The sequence below is a fragment of the Camellia sinensis genome, chromosome 10 (assembly GCF_055761805.1).
Source record: "Camellia sinensis isolate YWXY chromosome 10, ASM5576180v1, whole genome shotgun sequence".
Lineage (NCBI taxonomy): Eukaryota > Viridiplantae > Streptophyta > Magnoliopsida > Ericales > Theaceae > Camellia > Camellia sinensis.
In genome coordinates, this window is record NC_138970.1 from 75945093 (window position 1) to 75965976 (window position 20884).

The 20884-nt window shown below is 34.9% G+C and overlaps 2 protein-coding genes across 2 annotated transcripts; both read left to right on the forward strand.

The window, feature by feature from the left end:
• The first annotated feature begins 10390 nt into the window (after positions 1 to 10390).
• LOC114316788 (uncharacterized) lies at positions 10391 to 16350 on the forward strand. Its single transcript, XM_028263470.2, has 4 exons — positions 10391 to 10938; positions 11114 to 11224; positions 13517 to 13585; positions 16057 to 16350. Exons 1-4 carry the CDS (start codon positions 10768 to 10770, stop codon positions 16105 to 16107), a joined length of 402 nt encoding a protein of 133 aa, XP_028119271.2. The 5' UTR covers positions 10391 to 10767; the 3' UTR covers positions 16108 to 16350.
• Positions 16351 to 17374: 1024 nt separating this feature from the next.
• On the forward strand, positions 17375 to 19173 carry LOC114316787 (transcription factor MYB27). The gene is made up of 4 exons (XM_028263469.2): positions 17375 to 17786; positions 18135 to 18264; positions 18429 to 18529; positions 18699 to 19173. Exons 1-4 carry the CDS (start codon positions 17528 to 17530, stop codon positions 19040 to 19042), a joined length of 834 nt encoding a protein of 277 aa, XP_028119270.1. The 5' UTR covers positions 17375 to 17527; the 3' UTR covers positions 19043 to 19173.
• Positions 19174 to 20884: the final 1711 nt, after the last annotated feature.

Sequence of the window (20884 nt, forward strand, 5' to 3'; positions counted from 1 at the left end):
CGGGAAAGACAATAGGAAACAGGGTCGTAACACCAATAGTCTTTCTAAGTAGGATTATAACTCAAAAAGACACAGAGGACAGACCGAGCACTAGGTTTGGTCCTATCTTTCCAGGGAAGAAGGACAAAACAAGCAAACCCAAACACACGAAGGAGGGAGTAGTTGAGAATGTAGGAGAATGAAGCATCATAAGGAGACCGAGCAGAAAGAAGGGAAGTAAGCATGTGGTTGAGAAGAAAAGCAGTAGTAAGAACTGTCTCCCCCCCAAAATGGAGCCAAAACTGAGGCAGAGAGAAGAAAAGACCTACCTGTCTCAAGGAGATGACGGTATTTACGCTTGGCTTAACCATTTTGGGAAGGTGTATCTGCATAGGAAGTTTGGTGAATGGTACCCATATTGGCCAAATACTTATAGAACTCATTTTTAAAATATTCTCCAACCAAGTCAGACCGTAACACTTTAATTGTATACCCAAACTGAGTAGTAATCATAAACTGAAAGGTACGGTATATTTGATAAAAATCGGACTTATAAGTCATAAGATAAACCCAAGTATCAACAAATAACACATAGTATGCAGAATCCCCTTTGGTGAGAACAAGAGAAGAGCCCCAAACATCAGTATGAACTAAAGAAAACGGTGTATCAGATATAAAAGTACCTTTTACGAAAAGGTAAGGCTATCATTTTGACAAGTTTACACCCTCGACATTCAATAAATTCACTAGGAGAAACTTCACCCAATATATCAGACTGAGCTAAAGACAATAAGCGATTAGCAGAAAAATGCCCTAATCTAGAATGCCATAAGTAAAAAAAAATTGACAGAGAATCTAACTGAAAAAGAGAAAAAAGCAGTTAGAAAAGTTGTCATAGGTAGATGCAAGCTCTCCACCACATAGAGGTCTCCAACTTTATGGCCAGTCCCAATCTGCTGCTTGGACATCCGATCATGCACAGAACAAATAGAAGAAGAAAAGATAACATCAAAACCGAAGGTATCAAGCTGACTGATAGATAATCAACTGACAGATAACTGAGGAACATAAAGGACAGATGGAATAGAGACAGCAAACATAGCAGATGGTAAGACAAACTATAGACGCACCCGAACATCCCGGGAGAATCCCGTTTTGTTCATTTAGGCTCACTACAGTTCAGACTCAAATGTCACGGTTCTGAATCTAATCTCGCAAAGTGCAATGTGAGATTGATAAATCACCAAAGAGTCCAAATCCGGCAAATCGTTTTGAAAAACTGATTTTTAGAAAGAAGTGCCAAACATGGACTGCTTTGCCAGATACAAAGTCGCCACCTAAATATTTTATTTTGGGAAATTTAGGAAACCCTGACTTGTGCCTAAGGCTACGTGTCCGTCATCACCAAAGTTGTCTCGGCTTGGGAACTTGGGTACGAGAGGAGAAGGTCATGCAATGAGCACCCCCGCTCGCCCGATCAAAGATCGGCCTTTACTAACGTGATATCTTGTTTTTGAAAACACATGTGCTCTTATTTCGGTTATTTAACCTAGAATTACTATGTGATGCGCACTGCAAACAAGTATAGACTAGACCACCTAGATTGGAATAAAGCATTACATATCCGTTTGTTTGAACATGGTTTAAGGTTTGCTACTCGCAAGTAGGCTAAATCGAGGATTTTAATGAAATGTCCCAATTCAAGCAATCCAACCTTCACCCACAGGCATTCAGGCAGTTAATCACATAAGCAGTTAGCCTCATGGCAAGCATGCTATCATGGCAGTCACTCACACACATGCAAGGATGCTAAAGCATAAACACTTACCGAGTACTCCGAGCCAAAACAAAAGCTATGTTAGAAATCAATGCATGATCCTAGCTATGTCAAGAATGCCTAATGCAACACACACAAAATGCAACTGAGATAGGCTCGGCTATTCTAAAATGTCATGTGAAATGCAATTTGATACATGTATTCAAACAGGAATTGAAATACAATGCAGTTAGCATAATGCACCGAGCCCAGTGCATGCAAGACAGATGAATGGATACAAACATGCGAGCATAAGGATGCTAATTGAAACATGCCCTAAAACTAACCATCGTTAACTGGTAAATAAAAGGGAGAAAGAAATGGGGGTTGGAAGACATGCATCACACACACACACACTTATTTACAACAGTTGTTCCCTCTCGACGGAGGGTCCGAATGAATAATACAGAACCAACTAGCTAATCTAAGCTAATCTAGTTAAACTAGTTATTACACAACAGAATGAATAACAAGCTACAACTAATTATTACACAACTCTAACTAATTAACAAATTAACTAAGTTAGCAATTGAATAAGCATGTAAACTATATGAAATAGGATGCCTCAGAAGGATGCGTGTCCAGTAACCTCGTGCGAAAATCCATCGCGATGCCCCGATTTGCCTCTGTTTGCAACTGGTCTCGGAACACTGCACAAAGCTTCAGAAGGCTGAAACTCCACCATGGGAACCTGTAGGGATGCTGCCGACCAGTTGTTGGCATTGGAGACCACTTGCCGACCACTTTTTATGCTAAAAAACCAGAGATGGTGGTCGGCCAGCCACTTTATCTGGTCAGCCGACCAGTTTTTGCTGCTGGTTTCTGGTTTGCTGCAACAGAGAGCAAGAAAGGGCCATGGCAAAGTATTTGCAATACATGTATGCACAACCACCCTCCCTCTCATTACATAGGCTTAAGGGGGTGTGGTTCTCGACCCTCGGGCCACCAATCACGCATCTCGATGCATGATGGCCGAGGAGCCCAAGTTGTACAACTCAATATGAAATGAATGCACACACGAACACATAAAGCCTAAAACTCCATCATGTATAGTCAAGAGTGTCGGCAACCGAGAATTAAGGCACGTTTAATCACTTCGAGTATGAAACGTCCCTCGTTTCTCGTGCTCGAATTAAAACTTAATCCAAACAAATGCAAGCAACAAGTAACATGGCATACACAACGCAAGTACTAATTAGCATGCACAATGCAATGATGGTATACTCAATGCAATGTGACATAAGCATACATAATGCAAAGGATAAGGCATACACAATGCAATGGACAACATAGCATGCAAACAACATGCGATCAATCATGCTTAATGGACTTAGACTAAAATGAACAGACCTCAGCCATGCCAAAATAGAGGCCATTTCACACCAAAACGTAGGCACAAAAAGGCAAAGAACTTGTGCTCATGCAATGGCTCATAAGGTCAACTTTCAAACAAAATGAAGAAGCGACGAATATGAGAGTATGGCATAGGTGCAAGCACTAAAATCATCTGCCAAGTGACGTCATATCATGCAAATAGCTCAAATAAAGCATGCCAAGAGACCCTAAATACAAAGCTAGTTAAGGGCTTTACACTACAACCATACCAAGCAATGCTCAAATGACCTAAAGCATTCAAAACAGACCTAAGATAGGTCAAAATGGTAGCAAAAAAAAAAAGCTAAACTCGCAACAAAGATGGCAAGAAAGGTAGGCCCCCGAATTAGCTCGCAAACAAGACATAAGGGCACAACTCTTAAACACAATGAAAGAGTGATAATCATGAGAGCATAGCAGAATTTTATAGTCTGAAATTACCTACCAAATGATTCCATATCATGCAAATAGCTCAAATATGACATGCTAGGGGGCCTAAAGTGCAAGGCTAGCAAAGCCAAATACACCATAGTTATACAAAATCAAATATGCATGACCAAAACCACTTAAATCAGACCTCAAGCATGTTAAATCAAAGCCAAAAAAGTGCTGGAGTGAAGCCAAAACATGCTAGAATAATAGGCTACAACATCAAGCATATAAGGCTAGCGAAGAGGATTTACACTACAAGTGTATTAGGCATGCACGGAGTGACAAGATCAAGAAAAAACAGTGAAATGCCTCAGCAAAATAAGCCCTAATACAAGCTAATATATGGCCAACATAAGCTTAAGAAACATGCTCACACATGAGGCAAATCAAAGCAAATATTGAAGACATAAGAAGAAGGGGTAACCCTCTCTTCTTTGGGACCTTAAAACACCACCCACACCACTGAAATCCAGAGGGATTTCAGTGGTGAGAAGACCAAAGCATGGTGGTCCCAAAGGCTTTAAAAGAAAGCTCAAAACAAGACACAAGAGGGGGTAGACTACCCCTAATACCAACAAGGCCTCAAACAAACATGTTAAGGACTGAAAAACAAAGCTTTTTGTAGTTTAATGTTAAGCCAAGAGAAGCATGAAAATATGGCTAAGATAGTGATCAAAATAGAGCTTAAAATGGGGAAAAGAGGGTTACCCTTGAAACACTGCAAACCAGCAGATTTTCTGAGCCAAAACCAACTTTTGAGCTCCCACAAAACCCTCCAGCAACTCAGCAATAAGGTAAGAGTTTTGGCTAGGAGGTTGTGTGCACAAATGTGAAGCAATACACCAATATAGATAGAGAAATAGAGGAATATAGAGAGAGTGTAAGCCTATGCTCTCCACCCAAAATCAGAACCCTTCCAATGGAGAGAGGGCCCCTCTTTTATAGAAAAACCAAAGTTAAAGCTTCTTAGAGAAGCTAAAACTTGGATGCAATCCCTCCATACACGTGTATGGAGGATACAGTCTGTGCCCTCCAGCTGGCACAGCTGGCATCTACATAGTCTGCCAAAACAGGGGGAGAGGTACCGACCACTTAAAGTGGTCAGCCTGCTACTTGCAGTGGTCGGCCAACCACTTCAAGTGGTCTCCCAGAACAAAAAGTGGTTGGCAGGGGGAATTGGTGGTCTCCACACTGAAAGCAAGCCAATGGTGGAGGGGAGACCAGAAAAGGTGGCCTAAAGAACAAGAAAACCAGTTTCCCGACCAGAAAATCGGCTGGCGGGAAAGAAAGTGGTCTCCAAGGGGAAAAACTGGTCTCCCATCCTCGTACCACCTTCCAAGTAAGGAAAACAAGGTTTGTACCAAAAACAAACCAACATGGATGCAAAACAAGAGTTCGGGAGGCAAAGCGCGCAGCCAGAAGTCTCGAAAACTAGCTGTCGAGCACCAAAAGTGGTACACGACCACAAAAGTGGTCTCTCGGACCACAGTGTCCCTCTAGAGAGAGGAAGCAAGGTGTGGTTCAAAAACCAAGCCAAATGGAGAATGTTAAACGGTCCCGAGACAAGGCACGCGACTGAAGGCTTCAAAAATCGAAAACTAGTCTCCAAATGGGAAAAGCGGTCTACGACCATGAAAAGTGGTCTACAACCACAAAGAGATGGTCTACAAGACCTCTCCCTCCCTCCGGGAAGAGAAACAGAGTTCGGTCCTCAGACTGACCCGAAGCACAAAAGAGTTTAGAGGCCCGGAGGCAAGGCTCTCAGCCAAAACTCCGAAACCTCTAAACGAGCATAACATGCACTATCACTGAGTGCTCAATCGATGACGTCTGAGTCTTAAGGTCGGTCAAAATGGGGTGTCTACACAAACCCAACAGATATAACAGATATACCAGATCCATTAGCAGCATTAACAGTAATAGGAAAATGAAAGGAAGTACAATTTTTGAAGTAAGAAGACATAGTGAGTCATATGATGAGAGGCACCAGAGTCAAAAATCCAGATAGACGAAGAGATACCTGAAGAAGACCCAAACAAACCTGAATGAAGAAAGGAAACAATAGAGGCAGACCGAGATGGCTGGGAAGTAGACAGTGTAAGCTGAAGCTGACTAATCTGAGCACTCAAAGAAGCCAAGTTAGGATCAGGAGTTGGAGCAGATGTAGTAGAACTGTCGGGAGCCTGAAAATTACTCAGAGAAGAAAGGCAAAACTGGGTCCAAGACTACTGAGAATACGAGCCAGATAGACATCCCTTCTTGAGACCGTGATACTTCCAATGGCTTCTCTGATGGCAGAAGGCACACTCATCCGGAGCTTGAGACATCATAATAACTAGAAAGCTAAGGGGTTCAAATGTAAGAACCCAAAATCAGGACTAAAGGAATTAAATTGTAATAAGCAAAAACGTTATCTAACAAACTCACAAATTAACAAAGTCTTGAACGAAATATATAATGACCAAGTGGGGTCACTTTATAATAACCAGATTCTTGACCCAACCCACAAATATTCCCAGTAAGATAGAATCACATAGAGAGAGAGAAAGAGAGAGAGAGACTGAAGCAACAACCAACGACCTGGTTCCTAGGGCAAGGCAACCTGGTTCTTTGACTGAAACAGAAACAGAGGCAGAAACCAGAAAGATGTATGATGATCATGAACCAGAGAAATCCAAAGGAGGGTCACGTCAAACTTGACCTAGAGAAAAAAGGCCAACGTAACACTCCTTTAACCAATGAAGACGGAGTACGAAATCCGAAGCAGATGAGAAACCAGTTGAGTCACGCGAGATATTCATAGCCTTCGATCGAACCAAATGAAGACAGAGTGAGTCACGACTTGCGACTCAGAGAGAGATGAAACCAGAGGGCTATTTTTCAAGTGATAATTGCGACGAAAGAGATGACTGATGTCTAGGGTTTGGGCTTAGAGGCGGCTCTGATACCATGTAAGAATTTCTGGAAACTCATATATTCAATTGTCTAAAATACAAATATTACAACCAATATTTATAGCGATCTTAAACCTAATCTATAATAGGAAATAATCCTATACAATCAATCGAATTTGCAGAATCAACCTAATTAATATATTACCATAATTACATAATAATATTCTCACAGCAGATTAGTTTGGCAATTGGGTTTTACTATTTTGGGCATTTTTTCAAACTATTTTCCAATAATTCTTTATTATTTTGTATCCAAAATTTTTTATTGTTCAATTTAAAAAGGAAAATTACAAATACATAACCTCTAAGATTTGCTTAAAATATGAATTGCCCCTTATGGTTCTGGAAATTGCATCATACCCCTTCAACTTTCTAATCGCATAACAAATAGTTCATTTTATTGATAAATCATTAAGTCAATTAACAATTTATAAAATTGTTAGAAATATATTTTAATTAACAATTCAAATAATTTTATTGTTGTATACGAAAGTAGTTAGAAATTTTATTTTTTTGTGTTAATTCTGTTAAATAAAAAAATTCAAACAATGTGGTATTTGTAATTTCCAAAACTATAGGGGCAATTTGTATTTTAAGTAAATCTTAGGGATATATTCGTAATTTATCTTTTTTAAATAAAAATAAAGGCCTAACTCTCATATTTCATAAATAGTAAATATAATTACTAAATAAAAGGTCCTTTTTTTTTTAACACAGTATAAAAGTATAATTTCATTTTCTTAAGTGTTGGTGGATCGTGTTGGATCAAGTGGCTTCCCATCTGTCATCTATCCGAATTTAGGTAGATTGTAAAAAATATATCGGCATCCGTCCGTTCGGATCATTGAAACCATCCATTATGTGATAGATTGATTCGGGCCATTCGATTTTAACAAATTAAGTGGATGATTGTTCAATCCTAATCACATTGTTCATTTTCAAATTTAGTTTGCTAATCAAAAATGATGGAGGGGTTTATTTTGAAGAGGATGACATGAATTTATGAATAACAACATTATATTTTTTTGTGATAAGCAAACAAATATAAATTTATGGTAGAAGTTATATTTTTGTATATCTTATATATAAATCACAAAAAAGATCTTAGCCGTAAAACATTAAGAAAAAATTGTAACATTTATTTGTTTGTATGAAATTTTTTTGATGAAAATGTGAAAGTGTTAATGAGATAAGAAAATATTTGATGCGAATTACATGTCAATTTTTGTCATCTTGATCAATGCCAAATTGACGCAAGAGTTACATTACAATTTCATTGCAAATTGATTTAAAAGTGTATGAAATTAATTATCATTATTAAAATTAAGAAAAAATTACAAATGTATGCTTTAAGATTTGCTTAAAATATAGTTTGTCCCTTATAATTTAAAAAATTAAAAATATCTCATTGACAGAATTTTGTATTTAACATAATTAACTAAAAGAATAAAATTCATATCTATTCTCCTATACTCTATCTTAAACTTTATTAAGGGTCGGTTTGGCAAATCCAAAATAATCTAAAAAGTCAAAAAGTTACACAAAAAGCAAAAAAGTAATTACTATTCACAAATAAAAAATATTAAAAAAATATTTTATATATTTTTATAATACAAAAGTTTGATAGATGCTGTCAGCAGTACTTGTGAAGCAGGAAGGCCACTATACATTTTTTTCGCCAAAAAAAAAAATTACATATGTAAAGCCACAAAGTTTGATGGTAATGTTGGGTCCTTGGGGGTCCACTAAGGGTTCTGTTTTGATAATCCGAACCGTTCAGTATGTAGAACTCGTCAAGTGATACATATCTATAAAAAATCACGTTGATCGAATATCGTTAACTATATGATCAAATCAGTTTTGTATATACAAAACGGATGGTGTGATAGTAATTGTTGAAAAAAACTAATCCGATCATATAGCTATCGATATCCGATCAACGTAATTTTTTATAAACATATAATACTCGACGAATTATACATATTCAACGGTTCAGATTATTAAAATGGGACCCATGGTGCCCCTCATGGACCGACCATCACTGTCCAAACACCTTGCCCCAAATGAGGCAATTATTTTCCGGGTAAGACATGCTGGGGCAGCAGTGCAGCCGTACAATCACTCATCTCCCAATTGCGGATGATACGTGGATAGACTCTATCTTTAGGGGTTATTTGGGATGTCTTAAATAAGTGTATTTTTTGTCTTTTAAACTAAAAAGTTGAGAAAAAAAATATAGATGTTTAGATTAACTTTTTATCTTTTTATAAAAAAATGTGTAATAAAAAATTATATAAATAAAGTGTATAGGGAAAGAAGAAGGCCTCAACGTTGTGTTGGATGAGAACTTTTATTCTTGTTTGCTAACAGGCCTATTTGATTAAAGGCCCCCATCCCTACAAACGGATACTAAGAAATCATTCTGCCTTTCTCTCGTTGGATTGGGAGTGGCATGCAAATCGAGCAAGTCCTTCTGCTTGTCTTCCTTTGAGCCCATTTCATGGTTTGGGAGTCCATCAAAAGAAAGAAAAGCAGATGAGGGGTGGTAACCCCTGTAATTTCGTCTAGCCGATTAAGCACGAATCGAGGAAAATGCATTATGAATGAGCTCTTTCGATTAAAAAATGACAGAAATTCGTTGGCTCTTGAAGGTATCAAAACATTCGTCCCATTGATCATGAGGATCAGATCTCCTTTGAGTGAGTGAGAGCCTTGATCCAACCCAACAATTTTTAATAATATTATAAATATATTTTAATTAATAATTTATTAATAAAAAAAATTATTTATTATGAAATTATAAACGTAATGTGACATGATACAATTTCCTATTACATTTGAGAGTGAATTATACTAACAGTTCCTGTAGTTTGGAACTTGTATCACTTGGGTCTTTAACCTTTCAATTGTAATACATTTGACTTTGAATTTTGAACATCATTTCAAATAAGGACAATTGAAAACACCGTTGCTCCATTTCAAGGGTAAAATAGTCAGTTTGATAAAATATAAACTAGTTTGGCAAAAATAAATGTCAAAAAATTATTTTTGAATTTTCAAAAATTATTTCTATTCACTAAAGATAAAATTATATAAAAATAATGAATCTTTGACCTTTTTTTATTTTTTTATTTTTTATCGGAATTAATTTTTTGTATGTGATTGGATTATGATCATGTAATATGTAGTTACTTTTGTTTTTGGATGTTATCATGTAATAAATTGTTGTTAAGAGATATTTTTGGATGATTATCATGTAATAGATGGTTATTAGGATTTTAATATATAATTGATATGTTTAATATATGAAATATTTTTAGTTTTAAATTTTTTGATTTAATGGATTGATTTAATAATGACATCAAAGCTGTCGCTATGTTTGAATTTTTGAAAAAATAGAAACTAATTTAACGAAAATAAATAAAAAAAATGTAAAAAAATTATTTCTAAAAATGTAAAAAAATTATTTCTACCCTCTCAAATGATAAAATTATATAAAAATGATATGTTTTTAATTTTTTTTACCAATATAATTTTTAGTTTATTAGAAAAAATTTCTGAAAATTGATTCTGAAAATCAAACCAAACAAAACTTTAACCAAGATAGTTCTAACATTATTTATTAAAAAAAAGATCATTACATTTCAAACAACATACAAGTTAATCAACATAAAATAAAATAAATTATATGACCAATGTACTCTTAAAATACTTCATTTGCAAATGAAACATTTTTTATCATTTTTATTTGAAATAAAATTTAAAATTAAAAATAAAATTTATTACAATTAAAAAATTAAGAATTAAAATGACACAAATCCTAAATTATAAAGCGTTTTGGTAAAATTTCCCTGCATTTTAAACAAAAATAAAATGGAAGCTATCATGTTAGGGGGGAAAAAGAAAAAAAAAAATCTTACTCGATCGGCCAATCCAACCACACAAACATGAAATTAAACTCAGAACACAAATAACAAATAAAAAATCCCCAAAGGAGCAGCCCAGCTCTGGTTAACCAATTGCTTGTCACCTTCCTCTGCCTCTATTTGATCCATCCATTCCATTCATTCAATCCCATCTTCATCATCTTCGCTTAAGTCTTAAATCTCTCATAGCTATATATAAATATACTCTTATCTAGTACACAAACAACAAACCATTTTTCTTTATTTTTTGTCTTGGTGTGGGGATAAACCCTAGAGCTTTGAGCGCATGTCCAAGAGAGGAGGAGGATCAGCAGCAGCAGCAGCAGCTGTTCTGCAAAAAGATGTGCCTTGGAGGGCTTCTCCCTCTGGTGGAAAACCCATCCCCAAAATCCACCACTCCCCTGTTCTTCGTCTAACCCAAACCCCTCATTCCAATTACGCCCTTTCCATCATGAAGGTCTCTCTCTCTCTCTCTCAATAAGCTTTTTTATTGTTTTGTTTTCTGGGTCTTGGATGATAATTGTTTTATTTGTCTCTTGTTATGTGTGTGTTTTTGTGTGGATTTGTATAAATTTTATAATGGGTTTTGATAATTTTTTGATATTGTGGGGGTTTTGGATGGAAAATTGCAGCACCCAAATCCAATTGGAAGTGGGTTGGGAAACGAAGCTATAGTGGAAGCAGCAGGGCCAGATTGTATTGTGCCAGGACAAATTACACCCGTTAAATTACTTGGTCTCAAGGTGCTTTTCTGATTCCACACCTAATGGAAGACAAATATTCCACTTTATTTATTTATTTATTTATTTTTCATTGTTAGTTGTTTGATATTGGTTACCTGAAGAACAAGTTTTTGGGTCTTCTTCTTGGCTTCTGAATATATAGAACAGATTGATACTATTTTCTAGTTAAAATGACATCAGCTAATTATGGAATTTAAGTTCATGTAGTTGTGAAGTTTAAAACCATGTCACAAACGTCACGTGTTTGAAGGCATTGTTAGACAAATTGTTTTGATTAGCTGTTGACTTGTCATCATGTGAATATTATTATTTTTTAGTTTCATATTTATAGAACCCAAATAATATTTAGTGTGGGAAGAAGGCTTCCATACAAAAGAGTTCAATGTTGAGATCTCTTTCTAGTATTGGCTAAGACGCAAGATTCATTAGAGAGTGAAGTGCCTTGATTGACCCTCGTCTTTAGCTACCAAGCTACATAATCTTAGAATCTTGCGTAGTCTGTTGCTGGTTCAGTGAACATCCTAGCCACTGCCCTTTCTTGTTTTTCTTGTGATGCAGTCACAACCAAGGAACGGATATGCTGTGTTAAAGGGAACATAATTCTAACATGTGGTTGTCATGTTTCTTGTGATGCTCTCACATCCAAGGGATGAACTATGATGTGTCAAAGGAAACATGATTCTAACATGTGGTTATGTTTATTGTGATACACTCACAATCAAGGAACAGACTGATGTGTCAAAGGACACATGATTCTACCGTGTGGTGATCCCCTATGATGTGTCAAAGGATGTTATGGAGATAACAAGTGTCCATAGTAATATTTGATGTGGCAAGAAGGCCTTCCATACAAAGAGTTTAATGTTGGGTTATCTTTTATGTTTATCGTACACTAAAATATATGTTTATTCTATGCTAAGGGGGTCATTCCATATGTAAGTTGCACATAATCCTGAAATATGACTTCTCACATCATAACTATAAAGAAACTAAGTAGATTTGTGATGAGCTCTCTTGGGTCGGGGAAGGGCTAGGGTGGGGCCCTAGGGGCCTCATCTTAAATCCACCCGGTTGTAGTTTTATTTAGTGTGATATTTTGTAAACACATGGTGTGAGATCCACTAGTGGGTTGAAGAATTAGAAAAGAGGAGTACGTTGAAGTGGCTTTGTTTTTTTTAGCATGGTGTGCAAGGTTCTGAAAAGTGGTTGCGGTCACCATAGCCGCAATGGTGGCGGTGGCGCGGTTGCGGTTGCGGGGTGTAAAGGCCGTAGCGTATCGGTTGCGGTAACCAGAATCGTGAATTTTTTTATTTTTTGCACAATTTTGAAAAAAATTGACTGATACGCATATATATATATATATATATATTTTCATGATCATATTTATTGGATTTAAAATAAATATTGATCAATTTTTGTAAATTTTTAAGTATGATTCAATATAATTCATATTTTTAAATCACTATAAATTGAGTTTTTTACATTTTATTTTAATAATTAATGACTTTATATTATACAAAAAATTCAATTACTAACTATTATATATAAGATAAATAATGACAAAAGTAAGAGAATAAATAAAAGCCTAAATATATATATACACATATTTTAATCAAGCCAAATAGATAATGAACACACTTATTATTATTATTTTTATTATTATTATTTTCAAACAATATATAGATAGATACACAAACAAAATGATTGAATGATAGCAGTTGAATGAAATAGCATAAAAGTCTTATAGTTTTAACAAATTAATAACATGTTTTTCATCTTCTCTCTTCTCTCTCTCTATCTCTTGCTCCTCAATTTTCTCTCTTTATCTTCCCTCTTCTCTCTATCCCTCTTCCCCCATTTTCAGTTTTTTTTTTTTTTTTTTTTTTTTTTTTTTTTTTTTTTTTTTTCAAAGAAGCAGTTCGGAACTGTTACGTAATGGTGCGTAACAGGCCGTTACGGCTGTTACGGCACCGTTAAGACTGCTATAGCAGCCGCTATGGCCGACACACATGTGAATATCAATCACACTGCAAAAACTACCATAACGGGTTACGTAACGGTTGCGGCCGCTTTTTAAAACCTTAATGGTGTGACAACATAATGTTTTTTGGTTGTGGAACTTGGCAAGCTCATATTGTATTCAGCTATTTTATCCTTTTCAATTTATTGTTCTTTACATATCTGGCGCTATGCTTTCTACTTGTCAATATATTTGAAGCAGATTCCTCACTCTGCTCTTGTATATATTTCTGTTATGATCCTCACAGTTTCATTCCTACTGTGTATGTAAAGGTATGGCCCATCAATGTTGACTTAAAGTTTATGGAACCAGTTGGACGGGAGCTTAAGTCCATCGGGAAGGTAAAATTCTTCTTTTAAGTAGTCTTTCACATTATTTACAATTGTACCTACATCATTCCAATTTTATTTATTTTTAATTTTTAATTTAAATTTTTTTTTTTTATATATATATATTTTTTTTGGAGTTTGAAATGAAAGATATAACTTATACGCATAAACTTCATACATAAAATAATTTAATGAGCATACAAGCCCAAGTGAGGAATTTATCTCTATGATGGAAAGCATGGCAGGAAGAAAATGTGTAAATCTTGAATTTCATATATGATATGTTCAGAGCATCATCTAATTAGGTTTAGGGTTAAGTAAGTCTTAAATTTGATGTTTGTTTGAAGTTATGAACATATTTATTTATCCTTATTAGGTGTTAGGAAGGGTACTTTGGTAATTTTTTGTTTTGTTACCCATGGACTCTAGAATGGGTCTACAGGTTGTGTTATAGGTCAAGTAATGTTTTTAGCGGTTATATATAGTTTTGATTTGTTCTAAATATTCTAATTAGTCAAAAATCGTTACAAGTTGTAGTTTAGTATCAAAAAAATTCTAGCAATCTAATTGTTTTGTCCACGGAGTTGTATGCTGATGATTTGTATGCAGCTTTCATAGCTTTATGTAATGCTTTTACAACCATTCCTAAGGGGCCAATTCGTAAGGAATGCATTTACCGGTGAATTCTTTTTCTTCTTTTTTACAAGGCTGTTAAATACTATTACTAGGTTACTGTTCACAGTCTCCAAACGGTGGCCCCTTTAGTCCCAAAACTCTAACCTGGGGTTTCCTAATCAACTCGAACCGTTTCCAATATCTTTTGGTCTTTAAATTAACACTCAAATTTTAGCCTCTTTCCTTTGTGAATCTTGCAATGTGCTACTTTTAAAAGTGAACCACTTTGGGATGAACTTTTCACCACTAACTATTTGCATGTTGCTGACTTCTTTTGTCATTTTGCACATTCTTTGAGTTTCCCCTTTTGTTTTTCGAGTTTTTTAGCCCTATAGTACATGACACTATCTAATATTAACTCTTTTTTTTTTTCCCTCTTTGAATGATATTAGCTTGTGTTTGTCAACATCTGAGACTTTACTTCTTGTTTGGCTATCAATATGATAGTTAAAGTGAAACGGGTTGGGGCCAGGATGATTTTCTGAGCGGGGGCAGAATGAAATCAGAAAGATAGATGGTCGTGTCTAACCACTTATTTTAAAGTAGAAAGGTTGAAGCTTAATGATAATAAACTGTATAATTGCAAAAGTACCTAATATAAAACAGCGTTTGGTAGAGAAGATAACAACAATGCTAAACCAAATCAGAATATTTTATGGCATTTTCTTTCTTAATATGTGTATACAATATTTTAAATACTTTAGAGATTTGGAGACATATATTTATGACCCCAATATTTAAAAAAAATAAAATAAAACTGTAACCAACATTTTGTTTATCTTTATCTTATGTGCTCGTCTAAATCACAATATCAAATAATAATAATAATAATAATAATAATAATAATAAATAAATAAAAAGAGAGAGAAAGAAGAATAAGTTTTTGAACACCCAAAAGAAATCTGTAAATGCCTCAAGTATACTGCTTTGTAATAATACAGAATCGTGTAATATTTCTTGTACTATGTTCCGATAAGATCATCTTTTCACATAGTCTGATCAATAGCTTATTACTCTAAGTAGAAAAGTAGGGTTTGGATTTGAGAACAGCTTGGGCTTGGTGGGCCCATTTTGGGGCCAACATCGATAATTCGAATCATTCACTTTTTAGGATTCATCGAGTAAAATATTCATACAATAAATCAAGATAATCGGACATCAATAGTTATATATTTGAATCACATTTATATTACAAAAAATGGATAGCTATTCTTGAAATTATATTTTTTATCCATTTTTGAAAGACAAATGCGATTCAAACATTGAGCTACCGATGTCTAATTATCTTGTTTTCTAGAATGAATATTCTACTCAATGAGTCTTAAAAAATGAACGGTTCGAATTACCAAGGTCAGCCTCAAAATAGGTCTACTAAGCCCAACTACTCTCTCAAGTTGGATGGCCAACTTGAGAGAATCCAAACCCTAGAAAATAAAGCAAGGTAGATTGACCCCCATCTGCCCACTTTGATGCTCTGCCAACTGAAGTGTTGTTAGCTGATTTGACCGGAGAAGTCTCAAGGAACACATTTGAAAGTTGTTTGAGACTTCAGTACAAGTTTTATTATATTTCTTTTGCTGTTGTGATAAAACCAAAATATCCCTACAAATGTTTAGTGACACTCTCATACCATGCTAACTGGAAAAAAGGATCTGTGTTCGTAGTTATAGTTCACTTGGTTGAAGTTCTCTTTCTGATCCTTCTTTGTTATATATATTGAAACTAAATTTTAGGTTTCCCAAATGGGAATCTGCATTTTGTCTTCACATCCTGTCCTAATCAATGTCACTGATTTGTTGTGTGTGCAGTTCATGGATTCAGCTGTCAACCTTATGAACAATTCATTTATAGATCGTTAGCACTTTGGGTTGTTTCTTTCAACTAAGTTGCCAAGCAGCTGTCATATAGGATTTGCGAGTTATGTGTATTACTACTGGAATGATCAGAATTATAGCAAAGCAGAGTGATTACTGATAATCCTCTTTTTCATGTTTTTTTTTTTTTTTTTTGCCTGCCGGTTTTGTTATGTACTCTCGTTGAAGTCCAAATTATCGGTAACTAGAGAAATGTGTGTTTGAATAAATTGGTTCTGTTTCTTCAAACTATCAGTGGCTCTACATTCTTTAGTTATGTTGTTTCACTGTTTTCAGTCAATTGAATCGTGTAAAAGGTCTTTGAATTCCTGAAAATTCTAATTTGGCTAGAGAAAAAAGCAGATGTTTGTACCTCAAACAAGAAGGCGACAAGCAAAGCAACAATGGAATTAAAATTGGGGAGAGAGGAATTCAAAATTATGCTGCTAATATCTTACCAGCATACGCTAAGGGTTGGTATTTTATGTTGTCTTCTAATTCATGAAGTTCATACATGGTTTGAAATACCATTGCTACCTGTCATACTGGAATTTGGAGCTTTTGAGTCATATTCACCAAAATTTCATTGTGATTATCAATCAATTGGATCCAGCAATCTTGGACAATTGTTTTGATGATCTGTCGCTGAGGGAAAAAATACACTGGGGGCTTGGCCTCGGCAAGAAGGGGGGAAAAACTGGGAGTTTGGTGCCTAAACGTACTTGTATTGGTTCAAGTTTTGTAATTTTCAACCAATTTTGCACATAGATTGGGGCATATGTATTTTTGTAATTTTTTCCAACCAATCTTGTGTCAATGCTATAATTTTTTTTTTCTTTCTTGTAAATAAAACATGTATTTTAATATCTGATTACAATGCAACAACCAAGTTCGAAGTGTTGAAGCATTTGAATAATTGAGTTTTAGGGCATTTGTTGATGATTAAAAAAACCCATGATCATTTCTATGATATGTATTGCTTGATATTGCTGATACCATTATATCGCGACCGTTCTTATTATGTATCTTGATTTTGCGATTTAGAATACAAGCTATTCTTTTCAACTGTAAGAAAAGGCAAACAGAAGATTTAGAAGGAGATTCACATTGTGGATATGTGATCCAAAGCACTATCCATATCTTCTCTTTTCCTTTTTCGTTTCTTAATCATAATATGCTCTTGATGATAACATTTGATGTTTAAAATGGACCATGACCAAAAGCTATCTGCAAACTACAATATTAATATAAAATAGACTTGCATATGTAACACAAGTGAAGAACAAACAAAAATATTGCAAATAAGACCAGAAAATGATGATGCAAAAGTGGACATAGAACTAGAAATCCAACCCATTCTCATGGAAATGGACAAATATAAAAATGCTTTGATGACCTAACAGAGAGACCTCATACATTCAAGCCAATGGAGTTCCCACAAAGTAGTGTTTTCCACCTATTGTTGCCATCTAATATTTTTGTGTTATCTTCACTTGCCCCATGTAGTTTCTTGTATAAGAAGGCTAGTCCTCTTGAGTTTCTTGCAACAATAGTAGGTTATTCAGTAGCCATGGAAGATGAAAAATTGCGCAAAGGGCCGTGGTATGAGGAGGAAGACGAGCGGTTGACTGCCATTGTTGCAGTTATGGGGGAAAGACGATGGGATTCAGTAGCGACAGTCTCAGGTTCAATTCAGTTTAAATTACATAATAAGAAGAGAAAACTAATGCATTGTCTTTTATATATTTTTTTTCATGATTTCGAAAATTAAAGTGATGAAAAATTCAAAAAAACTCATCGTTCTCATTTTTGTATGGAAGAAGTTTCCAAAAATTCAAAAACAAGTTTTTTTGTTATTCAGAAAAAGTGGGTTGCTTCCACAAAATTTTTCAAAAACCATTTTTTTAAACAATTCACCAAAGAAGTTTTATGTGTTTTTTGAAAAATAAAACAGAAGACAGGAAACAAAAAAATACAGCCAAACATGATTACATGTAAGTGGTAGCTTTTACAGGGAGATTGTTTACTTGTAGGCTTAAGGAGGAGCGGCAAGAGTTGTAGAATGCGATGGATGAACTATCTACGTCCCAATCTTAAGCACGGTCGACTGAGTGCAGAAGAAGAGAGGATCATTCTTCAACTTCACAAGCAATGGGGTAACAAGTAAGGCCCTTTTTTCTACGTCCTTTAAATGCCTCAAGACTCACATAACAGAACCAAATTTACTATGCTACTTAAATTATGCCAATACTTCTATGCCAAACAGTAGTGTCTTATACAAGTTGTCCCAAGTTTTGTTTAAAATATGTTTGTTGTTTACTTCATAGATGGTCAAAAATTGCTCGAAGGTTGCCTGGAAGAACTGATAATGAGATAAAGAACTACTGGAGAAGTCATTTGAGAAAGAATGCACAAGTCCGAGAGCAAGGTACACCGAATTTTCCCTCCATTTAATTTGTCTGTTTTTATTGCTTCTACTTATCAACTAAGCTACTTGCACAAAAATTTTTCATGGAAACATGTCTGAAATTTTTTTGTGCACGTAGACTTTTTGCTTACTAATTTCTTGCTTTATTAACAAATGCTTCATATCATAGGAAACTACGATCAGAGCATCACAAACAACGCGAAACAAGATGTGTTGGTTCCAAAATTTGATAATGGAGACTGCACATCTGTTAAGGAGAACATTTTGAGAACCACTGATGATCACTCTGATGTGTTTGAATTATCAAACTATGGAATTGCAAGTTCTCCATATGAAGTCCGCATATCGGATTGGATGTCAAGTTGGTCAGATGAGCAAAGTGAAGTGAACCGTCATCATGGGGAGTGTCAGAGTTTGGACTCAGGTTTCTGTTGTTACTCAGTGTGGAACTCTAAAGATCACAGTGATAATGGTTTATGGGACTCTTCTGATTTCCTCTGGGACACAGACTAATTAAATTTGCTTCACTTCGAGTTTGAGGAGTGAATAAAACAGAAAATTTTGACTGTAAATAGACAAAAAAACCATCTATCTATCAGAAACCTATGTTAATGATATCCGATTGGCTAATCTTTTTCTCTCTGTTTCTTCTATCTTTTTTTTATTTTATTTTATATGTTTTTTAATATGTGCAGATAAGAGGTATAAAATAGAACATGAGGAAAATTGAGGGAAGATATTGGTAGGCTTTTTACTAAGATATGCCCATAAAATATGAGCTCAAATGATATTATTCTACATATATACATGGTTCTGAAAAGCGGTTGCGGTTGCCGTTGCCATAACGGTGGCGGTAACGCGGTTGCGGTTGCGGGGTGTAAAGGCCGTAGTGTAACGGTTGCGGTAACCGGAACCGTGAATTTTTTTATTTTTCGCACAATTTGAAAAAACACTTACCAATACGCATATTTTTTTTCCATGATCATATTTATTTGGTTAAAAATAAATATTGATCAATTTTTGTAAATTTTTAAATATGATCCAATATATTTCATATTTTTAAATCACTATAAACTGAGTTTTTTACATTTTATTTTAATAATTATTACCTTTATATTATACAAAAAATTAATCACTAACTATTATATATAAGATAAACAATGACAAAAGTAAAACAATAAATAAGAGCCTAAATATATATATATATATATTTATACATATTTTAACCAAGCCAAATAGATAATGATCACACTTATTATTATTATTATTATTATTATTATTATTATTATCAAACAATATATAGATAAACACACACAAACAAAATAGTTTAGAGATAGCAGCTGAATAGAATAGTATAGGTCTTACAATTTCAACAAATCAATAAAATGTTCTTCATCTTCCCTCTTCTCTTTCTCTATCTCTTGTTCCTTTATTTTCTCTCTTTATCTTCCCTCTTCTCTCTATCCCTCTTCCCCCACTTTCAACTTTTTTTTTTTTTGTGTGTTTTTTCGAAAGAAACAGTTTGGAACCGTTACGTAACGGTGAGTAACAGGCCGTTACGGCTGTTACGGCACCGTTACGACCGCTACGGCTGACGCACCTGTGAATCTCAATCACATTGCAAAAGCGGCCGTAACGGGTGACGGTAACCGCCAAAACTGTTGTGGCCGCTTTTTAAAACCTTGCATATATATAAAATTAAACCACATAAAACTATTATGAACGTACTAAATATACTCATTTCTTGGTATCCTCATATGAGTGTCCCATCGTGCTAACTTGTAATTTCTTGGTTTTTTTTTTTTTTTCTGTAGTTTAACAACTCAACAAAACACAGCCACACAACAATTTCCACCACCATTGTAATCTTCATATGTAATGGGGTTTGGTCAAGTGTAATCAAAAAGCCAAAGATAATGTTTTCCACTTAGCAACTAGTTTTTATCATATGGGAAACCAAATGGCCACATGGAATGAACTGGGAATTGATATTATACATCTTTTAAAAAAAAATAATAATAATAAGATGGCCTCGTCTACAATCCTTCTCCATTATCAAATGGTCAGATGATGATTTTGGTAGACAAAAGCAACCATAGAGGTCCCTTGAGTCACAAACAATTTGTTGAAAACACTTAAAAATGACAACTACATGGGAACTGCATCATCTTCTACCCTCATGTCTCATACATTAGTTTTTAAAATTGTAGCTTATACTTGACTGTTTAAGGGTTCAGAGAGAATTTACTACCGAACCTTTCAATTGTGTTGGTTGAGGAACCAAAATCGAACACATGGTTTAAGTTTCTGTCAATTTTTGATTAGTACAGAGAAGGAGCATGAGGCTTATGATTT